Source organism: Hyla sarda, chromosome 2 (assembly GCF_029499605.1).
Source record: "Hyla sarda isolate aHylSar1 chromosome 2, aHylSar1.hap1, whole genome shotgun sequence".
Lineage (NCBI taxonomy): Eukaryota > Metazoa > Chordata > Amphibia > Anura > Hylidae > Hyla > Hyla sarda.
The window spans coordinates 396,363,525-396,379,466 of NC_079190.1; the positions used below are offsets into that span (position 1 = coordinate 396,363,525).

Here is a 15,942-nt window from a genome sequence, read left to right on the forward strand (position 1 = left end):
CCAATTAGAGTTATCACCTGTGCACTCCCTATATTACCTCACTTCCCTTGCACTCCCTTGCCGGATCTTGTTGCCTTAGTGCCAGTGAAAGCGTTCCTTGTGTGTCCCTTGCCAGTGTTTCCAGACCTTCTGCCGTTGCCCCTGACTACGATCCTTGCTGCCTGCCCCGACCTTCTGCTACGTCCGACCTTGCTTCTGCCTACTCCCTTGTACCGCGCCTATCTTCAGCAGCCAGAGAGGTGAGCCGTTGCTAGTGGATACGACCTGGTCACTACCGCCGCAGCAAGACCATCCCGCTTTGCGGCGGGCTCTGGTGAAAACCAGTAGTGGCTTAGAACCGGTCCACTAGCACGGTCCACGCCAATCCCTCTCTGGCACAGAGGGTCCACTACCTGCCAGCCGGCATCGTGACAGTAGATCCGGCCATGGATCCCGCTGAAGTTCCTCTGCCAGTTGTCGCTGACCTCACCACGGTGGTCGCCCAGCAGTCACAACAGATTGCGCAACAAGGCCAACAGCTGTCTCAACTGACCGTTATGCTACAACAGTTGCTACCACAGCTTCAGCAGTCATCTCCTCCGCCAGCTCCTGCACCTCCTCCGCAGCGAGTGGCCGCTCCTGGGATACGCTTATCCTTGCCGGATAAGTTTGATGGGGACTCTAAGTTTTGCCGTGGCTTCCTTTCCCAATGTTCCCTGCATCTGGAGATGATGTCGGACCTGTTTCCCACTGAAAGGTCTAAGGTGGCTTTCGTAGTCAGTCTTCTGTCCGGAAAAGCCCTGTCATGGGCCACACCGCTCTGGGACCGCAATGACCCCGTCACTGCCTCAGTACACTCCTTCTTCTCGGAAATCCGAAGTGTCTTTGAGGAACCTGCCCGAGCCTCTTCTGCTGAGACTGCCCTGTTGAACCTGGTCCAGGGTAATTCTTCCGTTGGCGAGTATGCCGTACAATTCCGTACACTTGCTTCAGAATTGTCCTGGAATAATGAGGCCCTCTGCGCGACCTTCAAAAAAGGCCTATCCAGCAACATTAAAGATGTTCTGGCCGCACGAGAAATTCCTGCTAATCTACATGAACTTATTCACCTAGCCACTCGCATTGACATGCGTTTTTCTGAAAGGCGTCAGGAACTCCGCCAAGATATGGACTCTGTTCGCACGAGGCGTTTCGTCTCCTCGGCTCCTCTCTCCTCTGGTCCCCTGCAATCTGTTCCTGTGCCTCCCGCCGTGGAGGCTATGCAGGTCGACCGGTCTCGCCTGACACCTCAAGAGAGGTCACGACGCCGTATGGAGAACCTCTGCCTGTACTGTGCTAGTACCGAACACTTCCTGAGGGATTGTCCTATCCGTCCTCCCCGCCTGGAAAGACGTACGCTGACTCCGCACAAAGGTGAGACAGTCCTTGATGTCTACTCTGCTTCTCCACGTCTTACTGTGCCTGTGCGGATGTCTGCTTCTGCCTTCTCCTTCTCTACAGTGGCCTTCTTGGACTCTGGTTCTGCAGGAAATTTTATTTTGGCCTCTCTCGTCAACAGGTTCAACATCCCTGTGACCAGTCTCGCCAGACCCCTCTACATCAATTGTGTAAATAATGAAAGATTGGACTGTACCATACGTTTCCGCACGGAGCCCCTTCTTATGAGCATCGGATCTCATCATGAGAGGATTGAACTTTTGGTCCTCCCCAATTGCACCTCGGAGATTCTCCTTGGACTTCCCTGGCTTCAACTTCATTCCCCAACCCTGGATTGGTCCACTGGGGAGATCAAGAGTTGGGGGTCCTCTTGTTCCAAGAACTGTCTAAAACCGGTTCCCAGTAACCCTTGCCGTAACTCTGTGGTTCCTCCAGTAACCGGTCTCCCTAAGGCCTATATGGACTTCGCGGATGTTTTCTGCAAAAAACAAGCTGAGACTCTACCTCCTCACAGGCCTTATGATTGCCCTATCGACCTCCTCCCGGGTACTACTCCACCCCGGGGCAGAATTTATCCTCTCTCTGCCCCAGAGACTCTTGCCATGTCCGAATACGTCCAGGAGAATCTAAAAAGGGGCTTTATCCGTAAATCCTCCTCTCCTGCCGGAGCCGGATTTTTCTTTGTCTCCAAAAAAGATGGCTCCCTACGTCCTTGCATTGACTACCGCGGTCTTAATAAAATCACGGTTAAGAACCGCTACCCCTTACCCCTCATCTCTGAACTCTTTGATCGCCTCCAAGGTGCCCACATCTTCACTAAATTGGACTTAAGAGGCGCCTATAACCTCATCCGCATCAGAGAGGGGGACGAGTGGAAAACGGCATTTAACACCAGAGATGGACACTTTGAGTATCTGGTCATGCCCTTTGGACTGTGCAATGCCCCTGCCGTCTTCCAAGACTTTGTCAATGAAATTTTTCGTGATCTATTATACTCCTGTGTTGTGGTATATCTGGACGATATCCTAATTTTTTCTGCCAATCTAGAGGAACACCGCCGGCATGTCCGTATGGTTCTTCAGAGACTTCGTGACAACCAACTCTATGCCAAAATTGAGAAATGTCTGTTTGAATGCCAATCTCTTCCTTTTCTAGGATATTTGGTCTCTGGCCAGGGACTACAGATGGATCCAGACAAACTCTCTGCCGTCTTAAATTGGCCACGCCCCTCCGGACTCCGTGCTATCCAACGCTTTTTGGGGTTCGCCAATTATTACAGGCAATTTATTCCACATTTTTCTACCATTGTGGCTCCTATCGTGGCTTTAACCAAGAAAAATGCTGATCCCAAGTCCTGGCCTCCTCAAGCAGAAGACTCCTTTAAACAACTCAAGTCTGCCTTTTCTTCGGCTCCCGTGCTCTCCAGACCTGACCCTTCCAAACCCTTCCTATTGGAGGTTGATGCCTCCTCAGTAGGAGCTGGAGCTGTTCTTCTACAAAAAAATCCTTCCGGGCATGCTGTCACTTGTGGTTTTTTCTCTAGGACCTTCTCTCCAGCGGAGAGGAACTACTCCATCGGGGATCGAGAACTTCTAGCCATTAAATTAGCACTTGAGGAATGGAGGCATCTGCTGGAGGGATCAAGATTTCCTGTTATTATCTACACCGACCACAAGAACCTCTCCTACCTCCAGTCGGCCCAACGGCTGAATCCTCGCCAGGCCCGGTGGTCTCTGTTCTTTGCCCGATTTAATTTTGAGATTCACTTTCGTCCTGCCGATAAGAACATTAGAGCCGATGCTCTCTCTCGTTCCTCGGATGCCTCAGAAGTTGATCTCCCTCCGCAACACATCATTCCACCTGACTGCCTGATCTCCACTTCTCCTGCCTCCATCAGACAGACTCCTCCAGGAAAGACCTTTGTTTCTCCACGCCAACGCCTCGGAATCCTCAAATGGGGTCACTCCTCCCATCTCGCAGGTCATGCGGGCATCAAGAAATCTGTGCAACTCATCTCCCGCTTCTATTGGTGGCCAACTCTGGAGACGGATGTTGGGGACTTTGTGCGAGCCTGCACTATCTGTGCCCGGGATAAGACTCCTCGCCAGAAGCCCGCTGGTTTTCTTCATCCTCTGCCTGTCCCCGAACAGCCTTGGTCTCTGATTGGTATGGATTTTATTACTGATTTACCCCCTTCCCGTGGCAACACCGTTATTTGGGTGGTCGTTGATCGATTCTCCAAAATGGCACATTTCATTCCTCTTCCTGGTCTTCCTTCTGCGCCTCAGTTGGCTAAACAATTTTTTGTACACATTTTTCGTCTTCACGGGTTGCCTACGCAGATTGTCTCGGATAGAGGGGTCCAATTCGTGTCTAAATTCTGGAGAGCTCTCTGTAAACAACTCAAGATTAAATTAAATTTTTCCTCTGCATATCATCCCCAGTCCAATGGACAAGTAGAAAGAATTAACCAGATCCTGGGTGATTATTTGCGACATTTTGTTTCCTCCCGCCAGGATGACTGGGCAGATCTCCTTCCATGGGCCGAATTCTCGTATAACTTCAGGGTCTCTGAATCTTCCTCCAAATCCCCATTTTTCGTGGTGTACGGCCGTCACCCTCTTCCCCCCCTCCCTACCCCCTTGCCCTCTGGTCTGCCCGCTGTGGATGAAATTTCTCGTGACCTTTCCATTATATGGAGAGAGACCCAAAATTCTCTCTTACAGGCTTCTTCACGCATGAAGAGGTTCGCGGATAAGAAAAGAAGAGCTCCCCCCGTTTTTTCCCCTGGAGACAAGGTATGGCTCTCCGCTAAATATGTCCGCTTCCGTGTCCCTAGCTACAAGTTGGGACCACGCTATCTTGGTCCTTTCAAAATTCTGTGTCAAATTAATCCTGTCTCTTATAAACTTCTTCTTCCTCCTTCTCTTCGTATCCCTAATGCCTTTCACGTCTCTCTTCTCAAACCACTCATCCTCAACCGTTTTTCTCCCAAATCTGTTCCTCCCACTCCTGTTTCCGGCTCCTCGGACGTCTTCTCGGTCAAGGAGATTTTGGCTGCCAAAAAGGTCAGAGGAAAAAATTTTTTTTTAGTAGACTGGGAGGGTTGTGGTCCTGAAGAGAGATCCTGGGAACCTGAGGACAACATCCTTGACAAAAGTCTGCTCCTCAGGTTCTCAGGCTCCAAGAAGAGGGGGAGACCCAAGGGGGGGGGTACTGTTACGCCGAGCGCTCCGGGTTCCCGCTCCTCCCCGGAGCGCTCGCTTCACCTCCTCCGCTGCAGCGCCCCGGTCACGTCCTCTGACCCGGGGCGCTGCGATCCTGCTGCTAGCCGGGATGCGATTCGCGATGCGGGTAGCGCCCGCTCGCGATGCGCACCCCGGCTCTCCTACCTGACTCGCTCCCCGTCTGTTCTGTCCCGGCGCGCGCGGCCCCGCTCCCTAGGGCGCGCGCGCGCCGGGTCTCTGCGATTTAAAGGGCCACTGCGCCGCTGATTGGCGCAGTGGTTCCAATTAGAGTTATCACCTGTGCACTCCCTATATTACCTCACTTCCCTTGCACTCCCTTGCCGGATCTTGTTGCCTTAGTGCCAGTGAAAGCGTTCCTTGTGTGTCCCTTGCCAGTGTTTCCAGACCTTCTGCCGTTGCCCCTGACTACGATCCTTGCTGCCTGCCCCGACCTTCTGCTACGTCCGACCTTGCTTCTGCCTACTCCCTTGTACCGCGCCTATCTTCAGCAGCCAGAGAGGTGAGCCGTTGCTAGTGGATACGACCTGGTCACTACCGCCGCAGCAAGACCATCCCGCTTTGCGGCGGGCTCTGGTGAAAACCAGTAGTGGCTTAGAACCGGTCCACTAGCACGGTCCACGCCAATCCCTCTCTGGCACAGAGGGTCCACTACCTGCCAGCCGGCATCGTGACATGCACTAATGTGGTTAAACAGTTTGCGATTTTTTTAAGCGCAACAGTAATAGAAAAGTATGTTATCATGGGTATCATTTTAATCGTATTGACCCAAAGAATAAAGAACACATGTCATTTTTACCGTAAATTGTATGGCGTGAAAACAAAACCTTCCAAAATTTGCTAAATTTAGGTTTTCTTTTTAATTTCCCCACACAAATAGTATTTTTTTTGTTGCGCCATACATTTTATGGTAAAGTGAGTGATGGCATTACAACGGACAACTGGTCGCGCAAAAAACAAGCCCTCATACTAGTCTGTGGATGAAAATTTTAAAGAGTTATGACTTTTTGAAGGCGAGGAGGAAAAAACGAAAATGTAAAAATAAAGTCCTTAAGGCCCAAATGGGCTGAGTCCTTAAGGGGTTAAGCGCACCCTAATATGGGGTTTGCTGTGGTTAACACCAGTCTCATATAGCCACAAGACTTCAGTAAGATGGCCCCTACTTATACACCTGGTTATACTGCTGTTATATGATATAGAACTCTCGTTATACTGCCCTTATATGATATAGAACTCTCGGTTATACCACTGTTATATGATAATGAACTGTCGGTTATACCGCTGTTATATGATAATGAACTCTCGGTTATACCGCTGTTATATGATATAGAACTCTCGGTTATACTGCTGTTATATGATATAGAACTCTCGGTTATACCACTGTTATATAATAAAGAACTCTCGTTATACTGCCGTTATATGATAATGAGCTCTCGGTTATACCGCTGTTATATGATAATGAACTCTCGGTTATACCACTGTTATATGATATAGAACTCTCGTTATACTGCCGTTATATGATAATGAACTCTCGGTTATACCGCTGTTATATGATAATGAACTCTCGGTTATACCGCTGTTATATAATAAAGAACTCTCGTTATACTGCCGTTATATCATAATGAACTCTCGGTTATACTGCTGTTATATGATATAGAACTCTCGGTTATACCACTGTTATATGATAATGAACTCTCGGTTATACCGCTGTTATATGATAATGAACTCTCGGTTATACCGCTGTTATATAATAAAGAACTCTCGTTATACTGCCGTTATATCATAATGAACTCTCGGTTATACTGCTGTTATATGATATAGAACTCTCGGTTATACCACTGTTATATCATAAAGAACTCTCGTTATACTGCCGTTATATGATAATGAACTCTCGGTTATACTGCTGTTATATGATATAGAACTCTCGGTTATACCACTGTTATATGATATAGAACTCTCGTTATACTGCCGTTATATGATAATGAACTCTCGGTTATACCGCTGTTATATGATAATGAACTCTCGGTTATACCGCTGTTATATGATAATGAACTCTCGGTTATACCGCTGTTATATGATAATGAACTCTCGGTTATACCACTGTTATATAATAAAGAACTCTCGTTATACTGCCGTTATATGATAATGAACTCTCGGTTATACCGCTGTTATATAATAAAGAACTCTCGTTATACTGCCGTTATATCATAATGAACTCTCGGTTATACTGCTGTTATATGATATAGAACTCTCGGTTATACTGCTGTTATATGATATAGAACTCTCGGTTATACCACTGTTATATAATAACGAACTCTCGTTATACTGCCGTTATATGATAATGAGCTCTCGGTTATACCGCTGTTATATGATAATGAACTCTCGGTTATACCACTGTTATATGATATAGAACTCTCGTTATACTGCCGTTATATGATAATGAACTCTCGGTTATACCGCTGTTATATGATAATGAACTCTCGGTTATACCGCTGTTATATAATAAAGAACTCGCGTTATACTGCCGTTATATCATAATGAACTCTCGGTTATACTGCTGTTATATGATATAGAACTCTCGGTTATACCACTGTTATATGATAATGAACTCTCGGTTATACCGCTGTTATATGATAATGAACTCTCGGTTATACCGCTGTTATATAATAAAGAACTCTCGTTATACTGCCGTTATATCATAATGAACTCTCGGTTATACTGCTGTTATATGATATAGAACTCTCGGTTATACCACTGTTATATGATAAAGAACTCTCGTTATACTGCCGTTATATGATAATGAACTCTCGGTTATACTGCTGTTATATGATATAGAACTCTCGGTTATACCACTGTTATATGATATAGAACTCTCGTTACACTGCCGTTATATGATAATGAACTCTCGGTTATACCGCTGTTATATGATAATGAACTCTCGGTTATACCGCTGTTATATGATAATGAACTCTCGGTTATACCGCTGTTATATGATAATGAACTCTCGGTTATACCACTGTTATATAATAAAGAACTCTCGTTATACTGCCGTTATATGATAATGAACTCTCGGTTATACCGCTGTTATATGATAATGAACTCTCGGTTATACCGCTGTTATATAATAAAGAACTCTCGTTATACTGCCGTTATATCATAATGAACTCTCGGTTATACTGCTGTTATATGATATAGAACTCTCAGTTATACCACTGTTATATGATATAGAACTCTCGTTATACTGCCGTTATATCATAATGAACTCTCGGTTATACTGCTGTTATATGATATAGAACTCTCGGTTATACCACTGTTATATGATATAGAACTCTCGTTATACTGCCGTTATATCATAATGAACTCTCGGTTATACTGCTGTTATATGATATAGAACTCTCGTTATACTGCTGTTATATGATAATGAGCTCTCGGTTATACCGCCGTTATATGATAATGAACTCTCGGTTATACCGCTGTTATATGATATAGAACTCTTGGTTATACCGCTGTTATATGATAATGAACTCTCGGTTATACCACTGTTATATGATAATGAACTCTCGGTTATACTGCAGTTATATAATAATGAACTCTCGGTTATACTGCTGTTATATAACAATGAACTCTCGGTTATACCGCTGTTATATAACAATGAACTCTCGGTTATACCGCTGTTATATAATAATGAACTCTCGGTTATACTGCTATTACATGATAAAGAACTATAACGCTGTTATATGATAAAGAATTATATGATAAAGAACTCTCGGTTATACCGCTGTTATATGATAAAGAACTCTGGGTTATACTGCTATTACATGATAAAGAGCTATAACGCTGTTATATGATAAAGAATTATATGATATAGAACTCTCAGTTATACCACTGTTATATAATAATGAACTCTCGGTTATACCGCTGTTATATAATGAAGAACTCTCGGTTATACTGCTATTACATGATAAAGAGCTATAACGCTGTTATATGATAAAGAATTATATGATAAAGAACTCTCGGTTATACCGCTGTTATATAATAATGAACTCTCGGTTATACTGCTATTACATGATAAAGAGCTATAACGCTGTTATATGATAAAGAATTATATGATATAGAACTCTCAGTTATACCACTGTTATATAATAATGAACTCTCGGTTATACCGCTGTTATATAATAAAGAACTCTCGGTTATACTGCTATTACATGATAAAGAGCTATAACGCTGTTATATGATAAAGAATTATATGATAAAGAACTCTCGGTTATACTGCTGTTATATAATAATGAACTCTCGGTTATACTGCTATTACATGATAAAAAGCTATAACGCTGTTATATGATAAAGAATTATATGATATAGAACTCTCAGTTATACCACTGTTATATTATATAGAACTCTTCCAAGTTCTCTGTTTCCTAGAGAGAAAATTGTCAGTAGAGACAAGTCCTCCACTAGGGGCGCACTTCCCATTATCGCGCTCCTTCCTATCGACTGCCCGGCCTGCAGCTGCGCTGCCCGTTTCTGGGATCGATTGAGGCCGTCTTTTCGTACCCACGTGTGTTTACAGCTGTGATGGCGGAACTGTCTGGAGAAACTGGTACCGGGGGGGAACAGGAGAAAGGTGGCACAGGACCCGCAGCTTGTGCCGGAGCTCTGACGTCGGCCGGGACCGGTATAAAAGCAGGTGAGGCTCGGTACTCGGAGCAGTGTGTCAGCGCAGGCGGCGCGTGTTTGTTCTGACACTGACATATGCAGCCGCCTGAAAAGAGCAGCCATGACATGTCACCCTCCATCTGCTGTGCCGCATGAATAATGCTCCGGCGCTGACATTCGCACATCCTTCTTACAGCTTAGTGGCCTACACACAGGCAGTGGGAAGACTGGCGCAGAGCTCTATGTATACAGGGCTGTGACTGATCCCACACCATGCCATGTGTAAGGAGGGGGCAGGGGGGAGAGGCTTCCCAAAATTACAAAGTAAGGAATATATTGTCAGTGCTGGAGTGTACTGTAAGTGCTTAAAGGGCCACCCACAACCAAATCTGATCCACAGGATAGGGCATAGTTAGGTGATCGTTGGGGGTCTGACCCTTGGGACCCAAATCAATCACAAGAACGAAAGTGAAATGACCCCAAGACTGAACAGAGAGTGCCACGTAAGGGCGGCCAGTGCTCAATTTATTCTTTATGGCAGTGGTCTTCAAACTGTGGACCTCCAGCTGTTGCAAAACTACAACTCCCAGCATGCCCGGACAGCCGTTGGCTGTCCGGGCATGCTGGGAGTTGTAGTTTTGCAACAGCTGGAGGTCTGTAGTTTGGACATCACTGCTCTTTGGGGCTTCTGAACATTTAGGACTCATTTAGGCGTTGGGATATCTTCCTGGAAAAGTTCATCCCACAAGGGCCATCTCACAACCAAATCCGATCCACATGATAGGGGATAACTAGGTGATCGCTGGGGGTCTTACCATTGGGACCCCATCAGTCACAAGAACGAAAGTGAAATGACCCCAAGAATGAACGGAACATGCCACACAAGGGCGGCCAGTGCTCCGTTTATTCTTTATGACAATGGTCTTAAACTGGGGACCTCCATCTGTGACAACGGCTGTCCTGGCATGCTGGGAGTTGTAGTTTTGCAACAGTTAGAGGTCCACAGTTTGGGCATCACTACTCTATGGGGCTTCTGAACAGTTAGGTCAGATGGTGAGCTTTCTCTCCAGAAAAGTTCATCCCACAAGGTCCATCCCACAACCAAATCTGATTAAAGGGGTACTCCGCCCCTAGACATCTTATCCCCTATCCAAAGGACCCCCGGGATCTACCATGCAGCACCCACCTTTAGCGGCTTCCAGAACCGCTGGAGGTCCTCAGGCTGAGTCCTTCTCGACCACGAGGACGCATAGTGACGTCACGGATCCGCCCCCGTGTGACGTCATGCTCCGCCCCCTCAATGCAAGTCTGTTGGAGGGGAGTGATAGCTGTCACGCCCCCTCCCATAGGCTTGCATTGAAGGGGCGGAGTGTGACATCACATGGGGGCACAGCCGTGACGTCACTATGCTCCGTCCCCGTGATCGCCAGTAATCAGACCCGGAGCGAACAGGCTCCGGGGACTGATTCTAACGGGGTGCGGCGTGGAAGATCACGGGGGTCCCCAGCGGTGGGACCCCCGTGATCAGGCATCTTATCCCCTATCCTTTGGATAGGGGATAAGATGTCTAAGCGCCGGAGTACCCCTTTAACAGGAAAGGGAATACTTGGTGATTGCTTGGGGTCTGACTGCTTGGGACCCCTGTCAAAGACAAGAACAAAATTGAAATGACCCCAAAAATAAATGAAACGTGCCATGTTGTCACTCTTGGCCGCCTCCAAAACTTACTGCTCATACAGGGCTGGGACAGGATAAACATGTGTGTTTACTCATCTGCAGTGCATTTCCTGCAGTGTGAAATGCGCGACATGTGACTGTACCCTTAAAGTGTTCCAGTTGTTAACAATTTGATTGAAACCACTGAACAGCGCTGTGTTACTGGGGGGTTCTGCTTCTCCAGTTTATATAGTGCATTTTATTTACTCTGATTTATGTGTCATTAAGTTGCATTTAGTTACTAGATAACTACAACTCCCAGCATGCCCTGATACAGCCTATGGTTGTGTAAGTGTTGCACATGTTGAACTGTATAGTAGTCCAGTTAAGGACATTGTATAACATGCTGGGAGTTGTAGTTTTGGTTCATGTCAGCTGCAGAGCCATAGGCTGTGTCAAGCAATACAGGGAATTGCAGTTAGTAACTACAACACCCAGCATGCCCTGATGCAGCCTATGGCTCTGCAGCTGACCCGAACCAAAACTACAACTCTCAGCATGTTGCACTATAGTTCTACAGTTTAGGTTATGGTGCAACATGCTGGAAGTTGTAGTTTTGGTTCGGGTGTGTTTGCATATATCCGTGGGGCGAGTATGAAGGGGGTGGGATTCTGGTGGTGAAATTTAGTGGCCAGAAACCACTAAAAAATAAATAAAAAAAATTAGCACAACTGGCAGCAGCACTTGTCAGTCCGCCCCTGTACAAAACATACATGCATACACATATCATACATACACACATACATAGAGCGGGCCACTGCCCCATATATTATACATTACATACACACATCATACATACAGACAAATCATACATACACCCGCCGCTGCCCCCATCATACATTACTTACACACAAACACACACATCATACACCATACACACATCACACATACACACACCATACATATGCACACATCATACATACACCCTCTGCTGCCCACCCCATCATACATTACATACACAGACATCATACACACATCATATATACACAGACATCATACACACATCACACATACACAGACATCATACACACATCACACATACACAGACATCATACACACATCACACATACACAGACATCATACACACATCACACACACAGACATCATACACACATCACACATACACAGACATCATACACACATCACACATACACAGACATCATACACACATCACACACATCACACACACACAGACATCATACACACATCACACATACACAGACATCATACACACATCATACATACACAGACATCATACACACATCATACATACATAGACATCATACACACATCACACATACACAGACATCATACACACATCACACATACACAGACATCATACACACATCACACACATCACACACACACAGACATCATACACACATCACACATACACAGACATCATACACACATCATACATACACAGACATCATACACACATCATACATACATAGACATCATACACACATCACACATACACAGACATCATACACACATCACACATACACAGACATCATACACACATCACACACACACAGACATCATACACACATCACACATACACAGACATCATACACACATCACACATACACAGACATCATACACACATCATACATACATAGACATCATACACACATCACACATACACAGACATCATACACACATCACACATACACAGACATCATACACACATCACACACACAGACATCATACACACATCACACACACACAGACATCATACACACATCACACACACACAGACATCATACACACATCACACATACACAGACATCATACACACATCACACATACACTCACACCATACATATGCACACATCATACATACACCCACCGCTGCCCACCCCATCATACATTACATACACAGACATCATACACACATCATATATACAGACATCATACACACATCATACATACACAGACATCATACACACATCATACATACACAGACATCATACACACATCATACATACACAGACATCATACACACATCACACATACACAGACATCATACACACATCATATATACACAGACATCATACAAACATCATATATACACAGACATCATTCAAACATCATATATACACAGACATCATACAAACATCATATATACACAGACATCATACAAACATCATATATACACAGACATCATACACACATCATATATACACAGACATCATACACACATCATATATACACAGACATCATATATACACAGACATCATACAAACATCATATATACACAGACATCATACAAACATCATATATACACAGACATCATACACACATCATATATACACAGACATCATACACACATCATATATACACAGACATCATACACACATACATACACAGACATACACACATCATACATACATAGACATCATACACACATCACACATACACAGACATCATACACACATCACACATACACAGACATCACACACAGACATCATACACACATCACACATACACAGACATCATACACACATCACACATACACAGACATCATACACACATCACACACACACAGACATCATACACACATCACACATACACAGACATCATACACACATCATACATACACAGACATCATACACACATCACACATACACAGACATCATACACACATCACACACACACAGACATCATACACACATACACAGACATCATACACACATCATACATACACAGACATCATACACACATCATACATACATAGACATCATACACACATCACACATACACAGACATCATACACACATCACACACACACAGACATCATACACACACACAGACATCATACACACATCACACACACAGACATCATACACACATCACACATACACACATCATACACACATCACACATACATAGACATCATACACACATCACACATACACAGACATCATACACACATCACACACACACAGACATCATACACACATCACACACACACAGACATCATACACACATCACACACACACAGACATCATACACACATCACACACACACAGACATCATACACACATCACACATACACAGACATCATACACACATCACACATACACTCACACCATACATATGCACACATCATACATACACCCATCGCTGCCCACCCCATCATACATTACATACACAGACATCATACACACATCATATATACAGACATCATACACACATCATACATACACAGACATCATACACACATCATACATACACAGACATCATACACACATCACACATACACAGACATCATACACACATCACACATACACAGACATCATACACACATCATATATACACAGACATCATACACACATCATATATACACAGACATCATACACACATCATATATACACAGACATCATACAAACATCATATATACACAGACATCATACAAACATCATATATACACAGACATCATACAAACATCATATATACACAGACATCATACACACATCATATATACACAGACATCATACACACATCATATATACACAGACATCATACAAACATCATATATACACAGACATCATACACACATCATATATACACAGACATCATTCAAACATCATATATACACAGACATCATTCAAACATCATATATACACAGACATCATACAAACATCATATATACACAGACATCATACACACATCATATATACACAGACATCATACACACATCATATATACACAGACATCATATATACACAGACATCATACACACATCATATATACACAGACATCATACATATACACCATACATATGCACACATCATACATACACCTGCCGCTGATACACCCCCCCTAATTATACATTACATACACATACAACCACCCTTCCCGCCGCCTGCATGCTCGGCCTCCTCACCTGAGCTTCACAACCCCCGCTCTACATTACACAGGAAGCAGGGGGGAGAGCGAGGACGAACACAGCTCGATACACAGCTTCTCCCCTCCCCCAAACACAGCTCCACAATTCACCTGCCCGGCACCCAAAACTACTTGTCCCGGGCGTCCGGCGATAGGATTTCCACATCCCTGTGTATACATATATATATATATATATATATAACAGGAGAATACAGCAGCACACTGCTAGCACAAAGATACAGATAAAACATGAAATGCTATATTGCTACAATGCAAAAAATGCAAAAATTAGGTACTTAGCTAACAATTTGGCAGCCAAATAGTTTGGACCATCCCACCACGATAAGGTGACCTCATTGGGACGGACCCTACACTGTGAATATGCCTCTGTGCAATCAGTTTAACAGGCTTGCAAGGTCTGGAACATCCAACACCTTATACAGCACCTAATAGAGATGGGTGGGGTGCAGGAGCCAACGTGGAGGTAGCCACTCCCCCATATGTATAACACAAACAAGGATAAGTTGGCCAGCACATACTGATGCTGCTAGGCTAAATATACATAAACAGGAGAATCTAGCAGCACACTGCTAGCACAAAGATACAGATAATACATGAAATGCTATATTGCTACAATGCAAAAATGAGGTACTTAGCTAACAATTTGGTGGCCAAATAGTTTGGACCATCCCACCACGATAAGGTGATAAAGTATATATATATATATATATATATATATATATATATATATATTTTTTTAAGTAAAACAAAATCAAACCTATATAAGACCCCTTTAGACTGCCGCAAATGTCTGTCGGACCCCCCCTTTTTTTTTTGTGCCTTAAAGGGGAACTCCGGTGGAAAAAAATATTTTCAAATCAACTGGTGCCAGAAAGTTAAACAGATATGTAAATTACTTCTATTTAAAAATCTTAACCCTTCCTTGTGAAGTTCTTTCCAGCCTGACAACAGTGCTCTCTGCTGACACTTCTCTCCGTGTCAGGAACTGTCCGGA

General features: G+C 44.2%; 1 protein-coding gene across 1 annotated transcript in view; it reads left to right on the top strand.

Moving 5' to 3' along the window:
* Positions 1-9,058: 9,058 nt before the first annotated feature.
* The window catches only part of DPH1 (diphthamide biosynthesis 1), a 308,713-nt gene continuing 301,829 nt past the window's right edge, over positions 9,059-15,942 (top strand). Inside the window, exon 1 of the mRNA XM_056558713.1 lies at positions 9,059-9,348. Coding sequence (XP_056414688.1) covers positions 9,237-9,348 — 112 coding nt within the window. The 5' untranslated portion in view covers positions 9,059-9,236. The remainder of the gene's footprint in view (positions 9,349-15,942) is intronic.